The 15858-nt window shown below is 44.1% G+C and overlaps 1 protein-coding gene across 1 annotated transcript in view; it reads right to left on the bottom strand.

The window, feature by feature from the left end:
* Positions 1–14253, bottom strand: part of LOC125687389 (uncharacterized) — a 212963-nt gene extending 198710 nt beyond the window's left edge. Inside the window, exon 1 of the mRNA XM_048932519.1 lies at positions 13300–14253. Coding sequence (XP_048788476.1) covers positions 13300–13991 — 692 coding nt within the window. The 5' untranslated portion in view covers positions 13992–14253. The remainder of the gene's footprint in view (positions 1–13299) is intronic.
* Between the last annotated feature and the right edge of the window lie 1605 nt (positions 14254–15858).

Below are 15858 nucleotides of genomic sequence, written 5' to 3'. Positions count from 1 at the left end.
TTTCAATTAAAGAAAAAAAATAGTTATGTGGGATTTGAATAAACTCACTAGATTTGGAACTGTGAGCTTATGTCATTTTTTCCACGCTTCCCTCAGAGAAATGTTTTCTGCAATTTAAATAAAGAAGTTCCATTTTCTTGCAAAAGTATTGACAATGACAACATATCCCAGTGTCCTCCTTTTGCTTCCCTTGTCCTCCTTCAGGTTGCTCAGCTCTGTAGCAGCTGCACGGCTTTGAGATGGGCACTCCTGCAGCAGGGACCACTGGGACCCACAAGAGATGCATGGGTAGACTGGGGCAGAAGAGTGCACAGCATCCTGAAAGCCACACACTTGTGCATGCTGGGACATACACAACATGAAGGTCATGAGTTGCCACCCTGTGGCATCTGTAGAACAGCCATTATATTGATTTGATTTTGTATGTTTTCAACAGCCTCACAATAAAGAAACATTTAGCCAACCAGGTTTAGCAGGAAAATGTACTGGTAGAGTTTCAAAATAATTTAAATTAGTGTTGCACAACTACGGGGTCCTATTCAGGTCTGAATGCAAAAACATCTTTTACTGATATACTTGCCTCAATCTGCTTGAAATACATAAGCAAGCAACACCCCAAAGGGACCTGACTCAAGTGTATGCTGGAATTAGCTCTGGTTTCCACTCCAAGCTGCATATTGCCAGCTTTGCCAGTGGTGGACAGGATGACCTAACCTGCTTCTCAGTTGCAATCATTCACAGGCTAGCTATTAGAATACTCTGCAGTAGGCTGATTAATTGGGTTCACAAGGACATGGTGGGCTGTGAACCACAGCTCACATGAATGCCACTTTGTGGCAGTACTGATATTGGCCAGAGAAAGCGCAAGCTGTCAGCTGGGACAGATCCTGTCACTGCCAAATCAAGCAAGGGAGTATGAGCAGGTGCAGTGAGTATCTACAAAGGAGAGCTGACATCCTTTTTGGACTCCAGTTGGTGAAGCAGTGCTCCTGAGCAATTCAGATCAGAGCTATGAATGAAAAGAAAGACTGAGGAAATCAGTCGCACTCAAGTGAAAAGATTTTACAAGTGCGACTGAACATCAGTTCAAGACCATTTAGACGATTAGTATGTCCAAAAGCAATCATTTGGAAGCAGCTTGGAGAACAAGTGTGGATAACGAGTACAGATGGAGAAATATGGCAAATTTGCAAGAAGTTTGCAATTGTATAGTCAGTAGGGCAAATGCTATTCATCTCGTCATTGTTTAGCAATACTTAATTAATTGTACAAGACAAGAAAAAAAAAAAAAAGAGCTAATTGGCTGAATTGTCTTACATTGCCCTTGCAAAAAATGGAGCAGCTTGAGGATTTTCTTGTTTTATGTTTCATTGTGGCCACCAGGGCCCCATGTTAGAAAGGTGTAGCTAAAGCATGCGTTAGTATTGCCATGCTATTCACCCACACATAAAAGGGCTGCTTGTTCAGAGGTGGGAAGGTGGTGAAAACCTTAGTAAGAAAATGCAGAGGATTACCACACCAGCCATATTTTCAGGTAAGATACCCCAACCTCATGCTGGGCAGGTAATCTCAGAATTTGATCTGAATCAAACTCATTTAGGATAAAAAAATTAAAAAGAAAAAATAGTAAGGGGTAATATGCTGTCATAATTTCAAGCAGTAGTAGATCTGTAGTACCATACCTTAGATCCTTTATAGTTACTGGGTCTGACTCAGCATGAGAAACCATAGCCCTGAGAGACAAAGGCAACGAGAATCAGAGTAGAAAAGAACTAAGTTCAGGAGGCACTATTTCCTGCAGATAATTCAACATCAGGTTGATAATAGACTCTTTCAAGCCAAATGTGTTAAAATGTTCCAGAGCATAGAGTATCAATAAAGAGAAATCTCTCACACAGAAAACCCTGGTTCTGAGATTCAGAGAATGAAAGATTTTTATTTATTAATTTATTTTTCTGTAGAGGCATTTTTCATAAAACACTATACCTAGTTTTGGAGGAAGTAAAGACAAATGGTTCTCAAAACAAAGTGATACGTCATTTTGTGCCTCAAAAAAAAGTAAAAATAATTATATATGTCTTTTCTTCCAGCAAAGAAAATGTTTTCCTATTTTTTGGATTGACCCCAAATTATTTTTAGCTTGCAGTTCCTTGTTTGTCTAAAATAACAGCTATCTATGACAATGGCCATCAAACTCCAGTGAACTAGATAGAAACATATCTGTGATCACATCTTATAATCCAGAGATTCTAAGACATGCACTTGCCAGTGGCTATTACCATACATGTAATTTAGGCAAGAAGTTGCCAAGTATCACTTGACTGTGGGTAAGTGTGCACACATTCTCAGCCCCTGGCAGTAATTGGCATTTGTTTAGCCCTGGGTAGGAAAGTGAACTGCCAAATTGCTCTTTCAGCAGGAAATGTACTTTCAAGAACTTTTCCACAGCACAATTTTCTCTCTTGAAATGGCTTGCAATAACTTGAGGCTTGTGCAAAGCTGCTTTCTCCCCTTCAGAAGCCGTGGAGAATACACCAATATCATGAAAGCACTCAGGCTGTACTGGCATTGCAGTCCATGTCTCTGCATGCACAGATCTTCTTGCAGGATCCTGGACTTCCTCTGGCTGAGGGACCATTCTGGAGGGGAACAGTGTGTTGCACTAGGACTGGAATGATGCAAGTTTGATCCCAAAGACAAATGGTAAATGGTTGGGCCTCAGAGTTCATACTGCTACTTGGGGCAGTAAGTAACTTTCTATTACATGGAAACCTTGCAACTAGACAACATTTTTTCAGGAAGAGCCAAGAGAGTACCTAGGAAAACATGGCAAATATTTTGAGGTGTCCCATGCCTTTCCAGCATGGTCTGATGAAGAGAAACCAAGGGCAGCAGCCATCCCTCAGCCACAGCTTGATTTGGAGCAGGCACTTCTGCTCATGGTGAGGTAGCACGTCCACCTCCTTTACCCATACATCATGGCCATATTCCCATACCCCATTGTGCTGTGCAAACAGTGTACAGCAATATCAGTAGCTTGGTTACAAGTTAAGGAAATTATATTAAAATTGTTTTGTCATTGCAGGGAAAAAGTAAGTTATGAGGTGTTACAGTTACAAACATTTTGTTTTATATGCTACTTCCAAGAAGAAAAATATTATACCAAATGAATAAGAAGTGTCAACCAATCAGACAGCCTGAGGCCTATCCCTTTCTTTAGTAGTAACAGTCCAGTCACACTGTTTTACAAGGCAGTAAGCCGGTCACCAAGTGGAGAAACCACCAGGCTGAAGTTCTCCTAGTGTATACTAGGAGAAGCAAGGGAACAAAATTACAGCCTTTTGAAACAGTGCTATTATTCTGCCGGTGCTACAGACTTCTTAAAATAGAGTTTTGAATAACTTTTTCATAATATTCTCATAAGTGGGTCAGATGAGCACAGTAGAGACACTGATTAGAGAAGAAGCCCACTGGTAGCCTGTGTGTCTCTGAGCAGCTGCTACAGGGCCGGCCTAGCACGACTCCACTCCAGACCATGGAGAGATGGTTCAGCTGTGGTCTGCATCCTTCCAGCCCCTCCCCTGGGTCATCAGCTCTTCCTCTTCATCACCAATCTTGTAGACAATTGTGCAGACATTTCAGGAGAAAGAAAGCTCAGTTGCAGGAGGAAGAATACATTTCACAGAAGGAATCTGCCCAGGTGTGAAGTCCTTGGCGTCCTCAGTGTGCCAATGGAAAAATGAAAAATATACACATGTCAGCTCATTGGTTACCCAAGGACAGCCCTGCAAATGGTGTCTAGGTGACCCTGAAATACATCAAATACCTGCTCATCTTCTAAGTCTGGAAGGCAGGGATGGGAGCGCCTGTAGCTGTTTGGATTATAAATCATCACTAACCTATTTCCTTAACCTTTGGTGAGTCATGGTTGAAAAAGAAGCAAAAAAAAACAAACAAAAAAATGCCAGTCATCATCTATGGAATCTACATTTGGAGCCATGAATTGTAGTCAAGGAAAACAAACTGGGAGATGGCTGGCATTGAAATAGAGCAAAGGGCAGAATTAACTTGTCTAACACTTGTAAATACATTGGAGAGGAAATCTCACTGCATTTAATTCTAGGTTCTGCTCATTTGGTGCCTCCAGTAAATTAAATTTCCAGATAAAATTTCCAAATAAATTACCATAAGCATATGGGGTTTTTTTTGTTGCTGCTTTGTTTTGTTTTTTGACATAATTACATGAGGAATCTGTCTGAGCTTGAAAGAAAATAAACAGTAAACAAGGAAATCTATTCATTTTAATAGCTTGAGTGCAAGCATGGATGATAAGAAAGCTCAGATGCCAAGAAACTCTGCTATTCTATTTAAAAAGCAGAGAGTATCAAGGCTTGTCCACGTTGTCCAAAAAGGGGTAACATTTAGCTAAGAAGTGGGATTTTATTCAAGGCCTCGATGCAATTATATATTTTACATCTCTTTTAATGCAACACTTTGTTTAAACATGGGAATGGTACAGCAAACTTACAACATTATTCCCATAATTTACATTTATTGTAGCCACTCATTAAGTCAAATTGCTAGCACATGAAGTCATATGTAAAAAAAAAGAGTGATTTAAGACATAACTTTTACAGAATGCAAACAGGAGAAATGAAGATTTTTTCATCAGATTCTGGTTGGCAGTCAAAGCAAAACTTAACAATAACGCAAAGGCTAGCTAGAGGAAGTGTAATTACTAACAATTTGAAGATGATTTTTACACTCAATTTCTTAGCAAATTGCAACTCCCGCCAGGGGGCTCCCAAATATGTGTGCTTTGCTACTCATACAAAAACAAATACAAAGGAGCAAAAGAGTAAGTCAACTATCTATCATTCCTTTAACCCGCCTTCTAATACTACCAAAACATTGTTATTCTCACTCAATCTATGTAGACATTCAACATTAACATTTTCTACAAAAGATTGCAACACAATGTAATTAACACAAAACATTGTGTAACACAAATTACATTGTGTAAAGAACACAATGTAATTAAGCAAAAATTTGCATTTGATGTGTGAGGGAAACTTTGTTGAGATTTGTTCCTCCCGAAGCAACATGTACACATGTATGCAATACTACTTTCACCTTGATTAATTCCCACCAAATTTGTGCTATATACACATATTGTTTTTCCATAATAATATTTGAATCTTAATCTTTCATTAAATAGATCTGAATTTTCCACCTTATTGCTCAGCCCTCAGTTTACTCCTTGATGTTTTCTTCTCCCTTACATGGATGAACCACCACCAGTCTGGAGAATTGGCATAGTAGGAATTCAAGTACCAGACAAGTAGAAAATGAGACTCGTTTATCTTTATGACCATGGAAGCTTTTCTGAGGGGAACTCATCCCCTAGGCTAGTCAGAAACCTGTTCTTCAGTGCTACTTCTAAACTGGGGACCTACAAAGTGAGCTTTTACATTCAATTTCTTAGCAAATTGCAACTCCCATCAGGCTGGCTCCCAAATTTATGTGCTTCAGGAAGGAAATGAATGAAGTAATGCTGGACTTCAGGATGAGCAGGAGGAAAGAACTATGGGAACTGCATATATATGAGTGAATATACATACATGTGTTTTGCAAAGAGAGACTTGTGTAATGGATGGAATTAAAATATTAGCAGCATATCCTTGTTGGAAAAAAAACAGCTATAACAGCACCAAGAGAAACAACAGCAGCCACCCTCTTTTTTAGTACCTGGTGTGGTGAGTAGTCAGACATTTCTCCTGTACATCTCACTACAGCTAATGTATTTGTAAAAGGGCCCTTCCCACTACCTGGTGCATTTTTGTTGTTGCTTTGTTTTGTTATTCAGTACAGCAGAAAGGAAAGGCAATAGCAGCTGCAAGAGCAATAGTTAAGTTTGAAGTTCTGATGGTGAAGCAGAGTTAGTTTCCGTGAGTCCCTATCTTTGGCAATAGTGTACGGCACACACTATATAGCTGTAGGAGTGAAAGGTGGTATTTTTCAGGGGCAATCAGGTGCTAAGAATGTAAAGGACATGATCTCACTATGGTGACAGCAGTTGAAAGGAAATTGCAGACTCCCCACCACTTCCACCCTCTTACTCAGGTAGAACAGGAGTTACAGTGGCCCATGAGCCGCAGCAGTTGTAAGCCTCAAATTGGATGCACAAAGAGAATTAAAAAACAGTGGAACAAGAAATCAGAACCAGAACTGATGAAGTGCCTTCATCAGAACCAACCAGCATCACACAAACTGTCATTTGAGTACTTAGGCAGCTGAGGTGGGAGTAGGCAGGCATGCCCTAAATGCACTGGGATCTTCAGAAGGTTCTTAGGGTAGGAAGAACACCTACACAACACCTGCCTGCCTCGTTTTCAGTGTATCTCTTCTTATTTTCTTTCTCTAGCCTGCCAGAATTTTTACACTGTTTTAGCAAACTTAACTCTGTAAGCTCATGAAGTATCCCAGTATTTACATAACATATTCCTTGAAAAGTAAGAAAGTTGTAATCCATCCCACTACATTTTTAGTGGATTGGATGACTGAGAATATGTATGGGCATTTCACACTTGTACTTGTGACAAACTTAGGAGACTCCAGACCTTAGACTTTCATTGGTCCATTACAATTGATCTGTTCAGGGATGCTGGAGTTGCTCTGTGTTATTGTGCAAGAAAAGACACTGACTTACCTAAATTGATCTGGTAAGTGCAAGTATTGCTGAGAGAAATTCCTCACCTTTCACTTCTGAGAGCAACTCTGCTCTGGACAGACTTCACAAGCCACTTCCACTGAGCCATGTTGCAGTTTCTCCACCTGTGCAATGAATTCTTTGTGAAGGACTTCAGTGTCTACTTTCCTTTTTGAGAAAGACAGGTTGGGGAAGCAAGGTTGAGGAGTTGCCCTTTATATGAGACACCAACAAGAATGTAATAAGCTCCAACTGGGAGAGGGTGAAGAATATGTGGAGAGCCTGTGGGTGAGAATTAAAGGGTGGGCTGAAATGGTTGACAATGTTGTGGAGGTGTACTACATACAGGTCACCAGATCAGGAGGATGAAGTCAATGAGGCCTTCTACAAGCAGCTGGAAGTAGCCTTGCCATTCCAATTATTCAATCTCATGGGGGACTTTAATCATACAGATACCTTTTGAGTAAGCAACAGTCAGGCACGCATGCTCCAGACGGTCCCTGCAATGTGGTGAAGATAATGTTCTAATGCAGATGGTGGAGGAGCCAACAAGGCAAGGGGTGCTTCTGTACCTTGTTCTTTTCAACAGGGATGGACTTGTTTGGGCTATAAAGGTTGGGGGAAACTTGGGATATAGTGATCATGAAATGGTGGAGTTCAAGATCTTGAGTGGAAGAAGTAAGGCAGAAAGTAAGATTGTTACCCTGAACTTTCAGAGAGCCAACTTTGACCTTTTCTGGGACCTGCTTGGAGGTATCTCATGGTCTGGAGTGCTAAAAGGTAGGGGATCCTGTGAGAGCTGGGCAGCATTTAAACAGTGCCTCTTCCAAGCTCAAGATTGGTGCATCCCCAAGAATAGGAAATCAGTGAAGGGAGGCAGGAGACCTGTGTGGATGAGTGAGGAGTTCATGGATAAGATCAAAGGGAATAAGAAGATCTATGAAATGTGGAAAAAGGACCTGTCCTCTTGGGAGGAGTATAGGAATGTTGCCAGGGCCTGCAGGGAAGGCTAGAGCTCACCTGGAGCTGAAGCTGGCAGAGGAGATAAAGGTTAATAAGAAGGGGGTTTTTTTTGTTTGTTTGCTTGGTTGTTGTTTTGTTTGTTTGTTTGTTTTGTTTTGTTTTGTTTTGTTTTAAAGTATGTTAATAGAAAAAGAAGACTAGGGATAATGAGGGTCACCTGCTGAGTAAGGGAAGTGTCCTGGTAATGGGGGATGCTGAGAAGGCAGAGATGCAGAGCACCTTCTTTGCTTCAGTCTTCACTTCAAAGATTGCCCCTCAGGACTCCTGGGTCTTGAAGGGAAGAGAGTCTGGGAAACTGAGAGCTTCCCTCTGGTTGAGGAGGGAGTGGTCCAGGACAATCTACGTAGGATTAATGTGCACAAATCCATGGGTCCTGATGGAATGAATCCATCTGTGCTGAGAGAGCTGGCAGAGGCAACTGCTGAACCACTCTCTATCATCTTTGACAGGTCTTAGAGAACAGGGGAGGTGCCTGAAGATGGGGGGATAGCCAGTGTCACTTCAGACTTCAAAAACAGCAAGAAGGAGGATGCAGGAAAATGCCAGTCAGTTTCCAGGGACAGTCACCTCTGGAAAGGTGATGGAACAACTTGTTCTGGATGCTATCTCCAAGCAATTGGAAGAGAAGAAGGATATCAGGAGTAGTCAGCCTGGATTCACCAAGGGGAAATGGTGCTTGACCAACTTGTTGGTCTTCTACAAAGACGGTGGCTGGGTAGATGGGAGGAGAGCAGTGGATGTCGTCTACCTTGACTTCAGCAAGGCTTTTGATACTGTCTCCCATGACATCCTGATACTGAAGCTGATAAAGTGTGGATAGATGTGGGATAGAAGAGTGGGATAGAGGTGGGTTGAGAACTGGCTGACTGACTGAGCTCAGAGGTTGTGTGATTGGTGGGGCAGAGTCTGGTTGGAGACCTGAGACTAGAAGCGTTCCTCAGGAGTCAGTGCTGGGTCTGGTCCGGTTCAGTATAGTTCAGTATATGCAAAGGAACTTCTTCACAGTGAGGGTGACGGAGTATTGGAACAGGCTGCCCAGGGAGGTTATGGATTCTCTTCTGGAGATATTCAAGACCTGCCTGTATGCCTACCTGTGTAACCTACTGTAGGGAGCCTGCTTTGCAGGTGGGTTGGACTTGATGTCCTCTAGGGATCCCTTCCAACCTCTGTGGAAAATTCTGTGGTTCTTTGGCACTGTATCACAGCTAGGTATTTGTAATATTACAGCTGTTCTGTTTTCAGATGGAGTGTCCATCTTAGACAGTGTTTCTTCAGAACATTGATGTATTTTTCCTTTTTATCCCTAGAATGTATAAACTAAGTGGATTGCAAATTTAAAAAATAAAAAGAGTAATTTTATTAGCTGCTGAAATGTGTTAACGTTCCTGGTCTTTGCACTATGCAGAACAATAATAGCCATTCCTAAAAGTGGAATTTCTGACAGATTTTTTTCTAGTGTTAAATTAAATGAAATTTGTATTGTGTTAGCCTCAGTAGTACATAAATAGCTCTTTCTTAGTTTGCGTTTATATTAGAAGACAGTAAATATAGAGAGCTTTTTGATCTGAGTAACTTACTGCACTGTGATCGTTAATCAGATGATATTAGGCAAGCTCTAGAAAGAACCCAAGGCTATGATCTTTTCTGTCATTAAAGAGGCTTATTTTTGTGGTGGTTTTTATACCTGGCAGGCCTGCAAGAAACAAGTAGGAGGCACAGATAACTGGGGTCACAATAATGGGAGAAATCACTGATCACTTCACCTGTTTTTCTAGATTCTGCTGCTGCTCCAAGACTATATATGCAGAAATTTACTCTCTCTGGACACCCAAGATGGGAGCAAAGTGACAGTAATACAGGGCAGATTTATACTCACAGATCACTCTGTACTTAACACCAAGGTTCTGAATATACTTTACTTCTGTCTACTTGGAAGCAAGATCACTTGCTTCCTGAAGAAGCAAGGTTTTCATCATATAAGCTCCATGCTCACTTGCACATATCTGTTACCTTTACAAGCTCCACCAAGGCAGTCATTTATTGAAAAAACTGGTCACTGGATACCTGAGACCAAGAAGAAACAATTTGTGAGGGAGGAGATGATGCTTAAGTGGAAACTTTTTCCTTTTGACACACTGCAGGCAGTATGTCTGCTTGGTATTTAGACTAGTTTACTACACAGTGTTCCAATTACAAGGCTGGAATACTTGTGATGGAAAAGCACAAGAATTTTTAATAATCTAGAGCTCAAAACATGTATGTTGACCATTCAGTTCCTATTTTCTCACCTGCTGAGCTTGAAAGTAAACTGGAATGGTATGTGGTGCCCTTTAACCCATCAGCCCACTTCTGACATTTTGAAATAGTACTTACAGAATCACAGAATCACAGAATTGTAGGGGTTGGAAGGGATCTCCAGAGATCATGGAGTCCAAGCCCCCTGCCAAAGCAGGTTCCCTACACCAGGTCACACAGGTAGGCATCCAGGCAGGTCTTGAATATCTCCAGAGAAGGAGACTCCACAACCTCCCTGGGCAGCCTGTTCCAGTGCTCCGTCACCCTCACTGTAAAGAAGTTCCTTTGCACATTTGTGCAGAACTTCCTATGCTCCAGTTTCCGGCTGTTTCCCCTTGTCCTGTCTCCACTCACCACTGTGTCCGTGAGTCCGGCCTCGCCATTCTGCCCCCCCCACCTTAGATATTTATAGACCTGGATCAGGTCCCCTCTCAGTCTTCTTTTTTCAAGACTGAACAGATCCAGTTCACTCAGCCTTTCTTCATAAGAGAGATGCTCCAGGCCCTTCACCATCTTCGTGGCCCTCCGCTGGACTCTTTCCCTGTCTTTTTGTACTGGGGAGCCCAGAACTGGACACAGTACTTCAGATGAGGCCTTACCAGGGCAGAGTAGAGGGGGAGGATCACCTCCCTCGACCTGCTGGCCTCGCTCTTTTTAATGCACCCCAGGATGTCACTGGCCTTCTTGGCCACAAGGGCACACTGCTGGCTCATGGCCAACCTGTCATCCACCAGGACACCCAGGTTCCTCTCCGCAGAGCTCCTCTCCAGCAGGTCATCCCCCAACCTGTACTGGTGCATGCAATTATTCCTCCCCAGATGCAAGACTCTACACTTGCTTCTGTTAAACCTCATCCGGTTTTTTTCTGCCCAGCTCTCCAGCCTGTCCAGGTGTCGCTGAATGGCAGCACAGCCTTCAGGTGTGTCAGCCAATCCTCCCAGCTTTGTATCATCAGCAAACTTGCTGAGGGAAACCACGACACCTTTTTTGTTATAGGAGATGAACCTGCTTCTTTTCTTTCTTAGTGATAAGTAGTCCTGATTTCTTTTTGGGAGCAGATCTGGTTCAAATGATAGCATGAGGATGTACAACTACTGCGGGTCATAGATCCACTCCTATGAGCAATCTGCTCACTCCTTACAGAGAGTGCACTTCCCTCTGGAGGAACCATGTTATTTCCCTCCAGTGTTGGTATGAATCAGCATAGAGAGTGGGCAAGACAACATAGATTGCTGTCCATTTTCCTTTGTAAAGCTCTATTAGTTACTTGTTTCTGTAAATGTCCTAGTGTCTGAATAAGATCAGGTCTCCTTCCCCCCCCCCAAAAAAAAACAAAACCGACTGCAGATTCTCTGAAGAGGTCCAAAGAAGTGGTGGTCCCCTAAATCCTGCTCCTTGCTGGCAATACACACCAACCTTCTAAAACCCACACAGTCTGGAAAGAGACTGCCTGGAGCCACTGTCTCCACTCACAGAATCACCCGGGTTGGAAGGGACCCCAAGGATCATGTAGTTCCAACCCCCCTGCCTAGCAGGGCCACCAAACATACACATTTAGATCAGGTTGCCCAGGACCCCGTCCAACCTGGCCTTGAACACATCCAAGGACGGGGCATCCACAACCTCCCTGGGCAGCCCGTTCCAGGGCCTAACCACTCTCCTAGTAAAGAACTTCACCCTAACATCCAACCTAACTCTTCCCTCCTTCAACTTAAAACCATTTCCCCTAGTCCTGCTGTTGTCAGCCCTTTTGAAGAGTTTACTCCCCTCCTGGGTGTAGGTTCCCTTCAGGTATTGATAGGCTGCAATGAGGTCACCCCGCAGCCTTCTCCTCTCCAGGCTGAACAAGCCCAACTCCCTCAGCCTGTCCTCATAGGGGAGGTGCTCCAGCCCCCTGATCATCTTAGTCGCCTTCCTCTGGACCCTTTCCAAAATCTCTATGTCTTTCTTGTACTGAGGGCTCCACACCTGGACACAGTACTCCAGGTGGGGCCTCACAAGAGCCGAGTAGAGAGGGACAATCACCTCCCTGTCCCTGCTGACCACCCCTCTCCTGATGGAGCCCAGGATCCCATTTGCCTTTCGAGCTGCCAGAGCGCACTGCTGGCTCATGTTCAGTCTCTCGTCCATCAGGACCCCCAGGTCCTTCTCTGCCGACCTGCTCTCAAGGACCGCTCCTCCCAGCCTGTACAGGTGCCTGGGGTTCTTCCGGCCCAAATGCAAAACCTTGCACTTTGCCGTGTTGAGCCTCATTAGGTTCACCCAAGCCCAACTTTCCAGCCTGTCGAGGTCCCTCTGAATGGCATCCCTTCCTTCCACCGTATCAACCGCACCACTCAGCTTGGTGTCATCAGCAAACTTGCTGAGGGTGCACTCGATTCCCTCATCGATGTCATTAATAAAGATGTTAAAGAGCAGCGGTCCCAAGACAGACCCTTGGGGGACACCACATGTTACCGGCCTGCACCTGGACATAGAGCCATTGACCACCACCCTCTGTCTGCGGCCTTTCAACCAATTGCTTATCCATCGGGTCGTCCACCCATCAAATCCACTTCCCTCCAATTTGGAGATGAGGATGTGGTGGGGGACCATGTCAAAGGCCTTGCTCAGGTCCAGCTAAATGACATCGGTCGCCTTCCCTTCATCCACCAATGCCGTCACTCCATCATAGAAGGCCACAAGATTAGTTAGGCATGACCTTCCTCTGGTGAAGCCGTGCTGGCTGTCTCAGATCACATGCTCATTCTTTATGTGATCGAGCATGTTGTCCAGGAGGATCTGTTCCATGATCTTCCCAGGCACGGAGGTGAGACTCACCAGCCTGTAGTTCCCCGGGTCCTCCCTGCTCCCCTTCTTGTATATGGGAGTGACGTGACCCTTCCTCCAGTCATCCGGGACCTCACCTGACAGCCACGACTTCTCAAATATGATGGAGAGCGGCTCGGCAACCACCTCAGCCAGCTCCTTCAGGACCCTGGGATGCACGCCATCCGGCCCCATAGACTTGTATTCATTCAGTCTAAGGAGGCACTCTCGGACTTGCTCTGCCCTTACAGTGGGGAGGGATTTACCTCCTTGGTCCCCACATAGAGGTTTGGTGATGCAGGGCTCAGGGACGTGAAAAAGACTAGAATCCTGGCCACCAGTGAAGACCGAGGTAAAGAACTCATTCAGCACCTCAGCTTTCTCTTCATCTGTTGAAGCCAGTTCTCCTTTTAAATTTACCAAAGTAGGTACGCCCGTTTTGGCCTGTCTTCTGGCCAATGTACCTGTAGAAGGTTTTCTTATTGTTTTTCACGTCCCTTGCCAAGTTCAGTTCTGTCTGCGCCTTGGCTTCCCTGATCCCACGTCTGCAAGTCCGGACGGCATCCCTGTACTCTTCCCAGGTGACACAGCCTTGTTTCCAGAGCTTGTACACCCCTTTCTTCGCCCTCAGTTCTCTCAGCAGGTCCTTGCTGAGCCATGCCGGTTTCCTACCTCGCCTGCCCACTTTCTTATTCAGAGGAATGGAGACCTCTTGTGCTTCCAGGAGGGCATCTTTGAAGAGCTGCCAGCTCTCCTCAACATCCTTGTCTTTGAGGGCAGCGCGCCAGGGGATCTTGGCCAGCAATCCATTGAGTAACTTGAAGTCTGCTCTTCTGAAGTTCAGTGTCCTGGTCCTGCTCTTTGCCAGGCCCACATCGCTTGAGATCACAAACTCAACCAGGGCGTGGTCGCTGGAGCCCAGGCAGCCTCCAACCTTGACGCCTTTGATGATCTCCTCAGCGTTGGTGAGCAGCAGGTCCAGCAACGCTTCACCTCTGGTCGGTCTGTCCAATACCTGAACCAGAAAGCTATCGTCAATGGATTCCAAGAGCCTTCTGGAGCTCTTGCAGCTCGCCGTGTGGTTTTCCCAGCAGATGTCCGGATGGTTGAAGTCCCCCACCAGGACAAGAGCCCGTGAGCCAGACATCTCACGCATCTGGAGCAAGAAAGCCTCGTCAACAGCCTCCCCTTGATCAGGTGGTCTGTAGTATACCCCTAACACCAGCTGACCTATATTTGTCCCATCTCTAATCCTAACCCACAGGCTCTCAACCTGTTCCTGACTGCTTCTCGTAGGGAGCTCCTCACAGTTTATCCAATCTCTGACATAGAGAGCAACTCCCCCACCCCTCCTACCTCGCCTATCTCTCCTAAAGAGTCTATACCCATCGATGACAGTATCCCAATTGTGGGAGTCATCCCACCATGTTTCTGTGATAGCAACAAGGTCATAACTTCCCGAGTGCATCACAGTTTCCAGTTCCTCCTGCTTGTTACTCAGGCTGCGTGCGTTGGTATAAGGGCACTTCAGCCGGGCTATCCGTCTCGCCACCTTTATAAGGGATCTAGGATCCCCTAGAACAGCAGCATCCCCAGCATCCCCCTGCCCTAGTCCTTCCCTATGCACTCTGCCGTCATTGCCCATGGAGTTTGGTATAAGCCCTCGAATGACCCGTTCAACCCCAGTAGCCCTTATTTTGTCCCCTTCCCCCTTCATTCCTAGTTTAAAGACCTGTCCATGAGTCCTGCTAATTCTTCAGCTAAGATCCTCTTACCCCTCAGGGACAGGCTGCATGCATCAGCAGCCATCATGTCAGGTGCAGTGTAAATTTCCCCATGGTCAAAAAAGCCAAAATTCTTGCGTACCAGCAAGATAGCAATACCAGCTCTTAAGCCAAAATGTCTTTCATATTTAATCTTAAGGGACAATTATTCTGTGCTGATGGGCATGAATTCTGAGATGCACACATCATAGCCGAACACATAGAAGATTTTGTATTCCACGAGCATTCAAGTGCTTATTTAAAATTCTTTTCCTCGTCTGCTGTAAGAATTTACTTTCAGGACGTACACAAAGATTAATTGGTATTTTGTTAAAAATGCATTTCTCTCTCCTTACAGTGCAAATTTCTGTTTTGCTAGATGCATAAACACACTTTACATACATCCATTGTAGTTGAGCAGATGGAACAAGAGAAGAAAGGAGGAAAAAAGAGCAAAAAAAAGATAAATGTGGAGGCTAGGGGTTTTTATAAACTAATGTAATTATTGCTACTTTTACATGGATTTGAAGGTACATATCAGCCCTATTCCCAACAACGGTCAAAATGAGGATTGATAAGAAGCTGCATTAAGAAGTAAACTGTATCAGAGCACTTTACCTGGAAAAATGAGGAACCTTATGATAATCAGTAGACCTGGTCCTACCTTTTATGGAAATATAGACAAAATCTGTAGGATTTTACCATACGCTTCCCATGAGCTCAATTTAGAAACTTACCATTTTCAAAACCAAGGAGGAGCTGAGCAGTGATTAATTAATTACCTCCCCATAGCAGCCAGTGGAAAGAAAAGTGCACTTAGCTGCCTGACCTCAAGCCATCTAACTTAGCAAGTCTGTAATGGAGAAACACTGTCATCAGACTCTGAGTGCCAGCAGCTACTCACATCATCCATGGAATGCAAAGCTGATAGTGGAAGGTTACAGACTGTGTTTATTAAACTGTTGCAGATTATCTGTACAGGGTACTCAGGGGAAAATAAAATCTAGTATCTAATGTCACAGTGGATGCACTGCTTGCACAGCATAAATTAGCAAATTTGGATATTATTTTTGTTAATCACTCATATATCAGACTCATTTCAGCATTTCTCTGTGAAGATCTCTCAACTCCCCTGTGAAGATGTGCCTCGGCAGTAGATGCAGAAAGCTTTTTGCTTAGCTGGTGATAGTTTACATATGGGGAGACAAACAAATTTTACTTACCTGACTTTCATTAAAAAATTGTGATCTTCAAAAAATA

This window comes from Lagopus muta, chromosome Z (genome assembly GCF_023343835.1).
Source record: "Lagopus muta isolate bLagMut1 chromosome Z, bLagMut1 primary, whole genome shotgun sequence".
NCBI lineage: Eukaryota > Metazoa > Chordata > Aves > Galliformes > Phasianidae > Lagopus > Lagopus muta.
The sequence above is the reverse complement of the archived record's forward strand: the minus strand, read 5'-3'. Positions and strand labels throughout refer to the sequence as shown.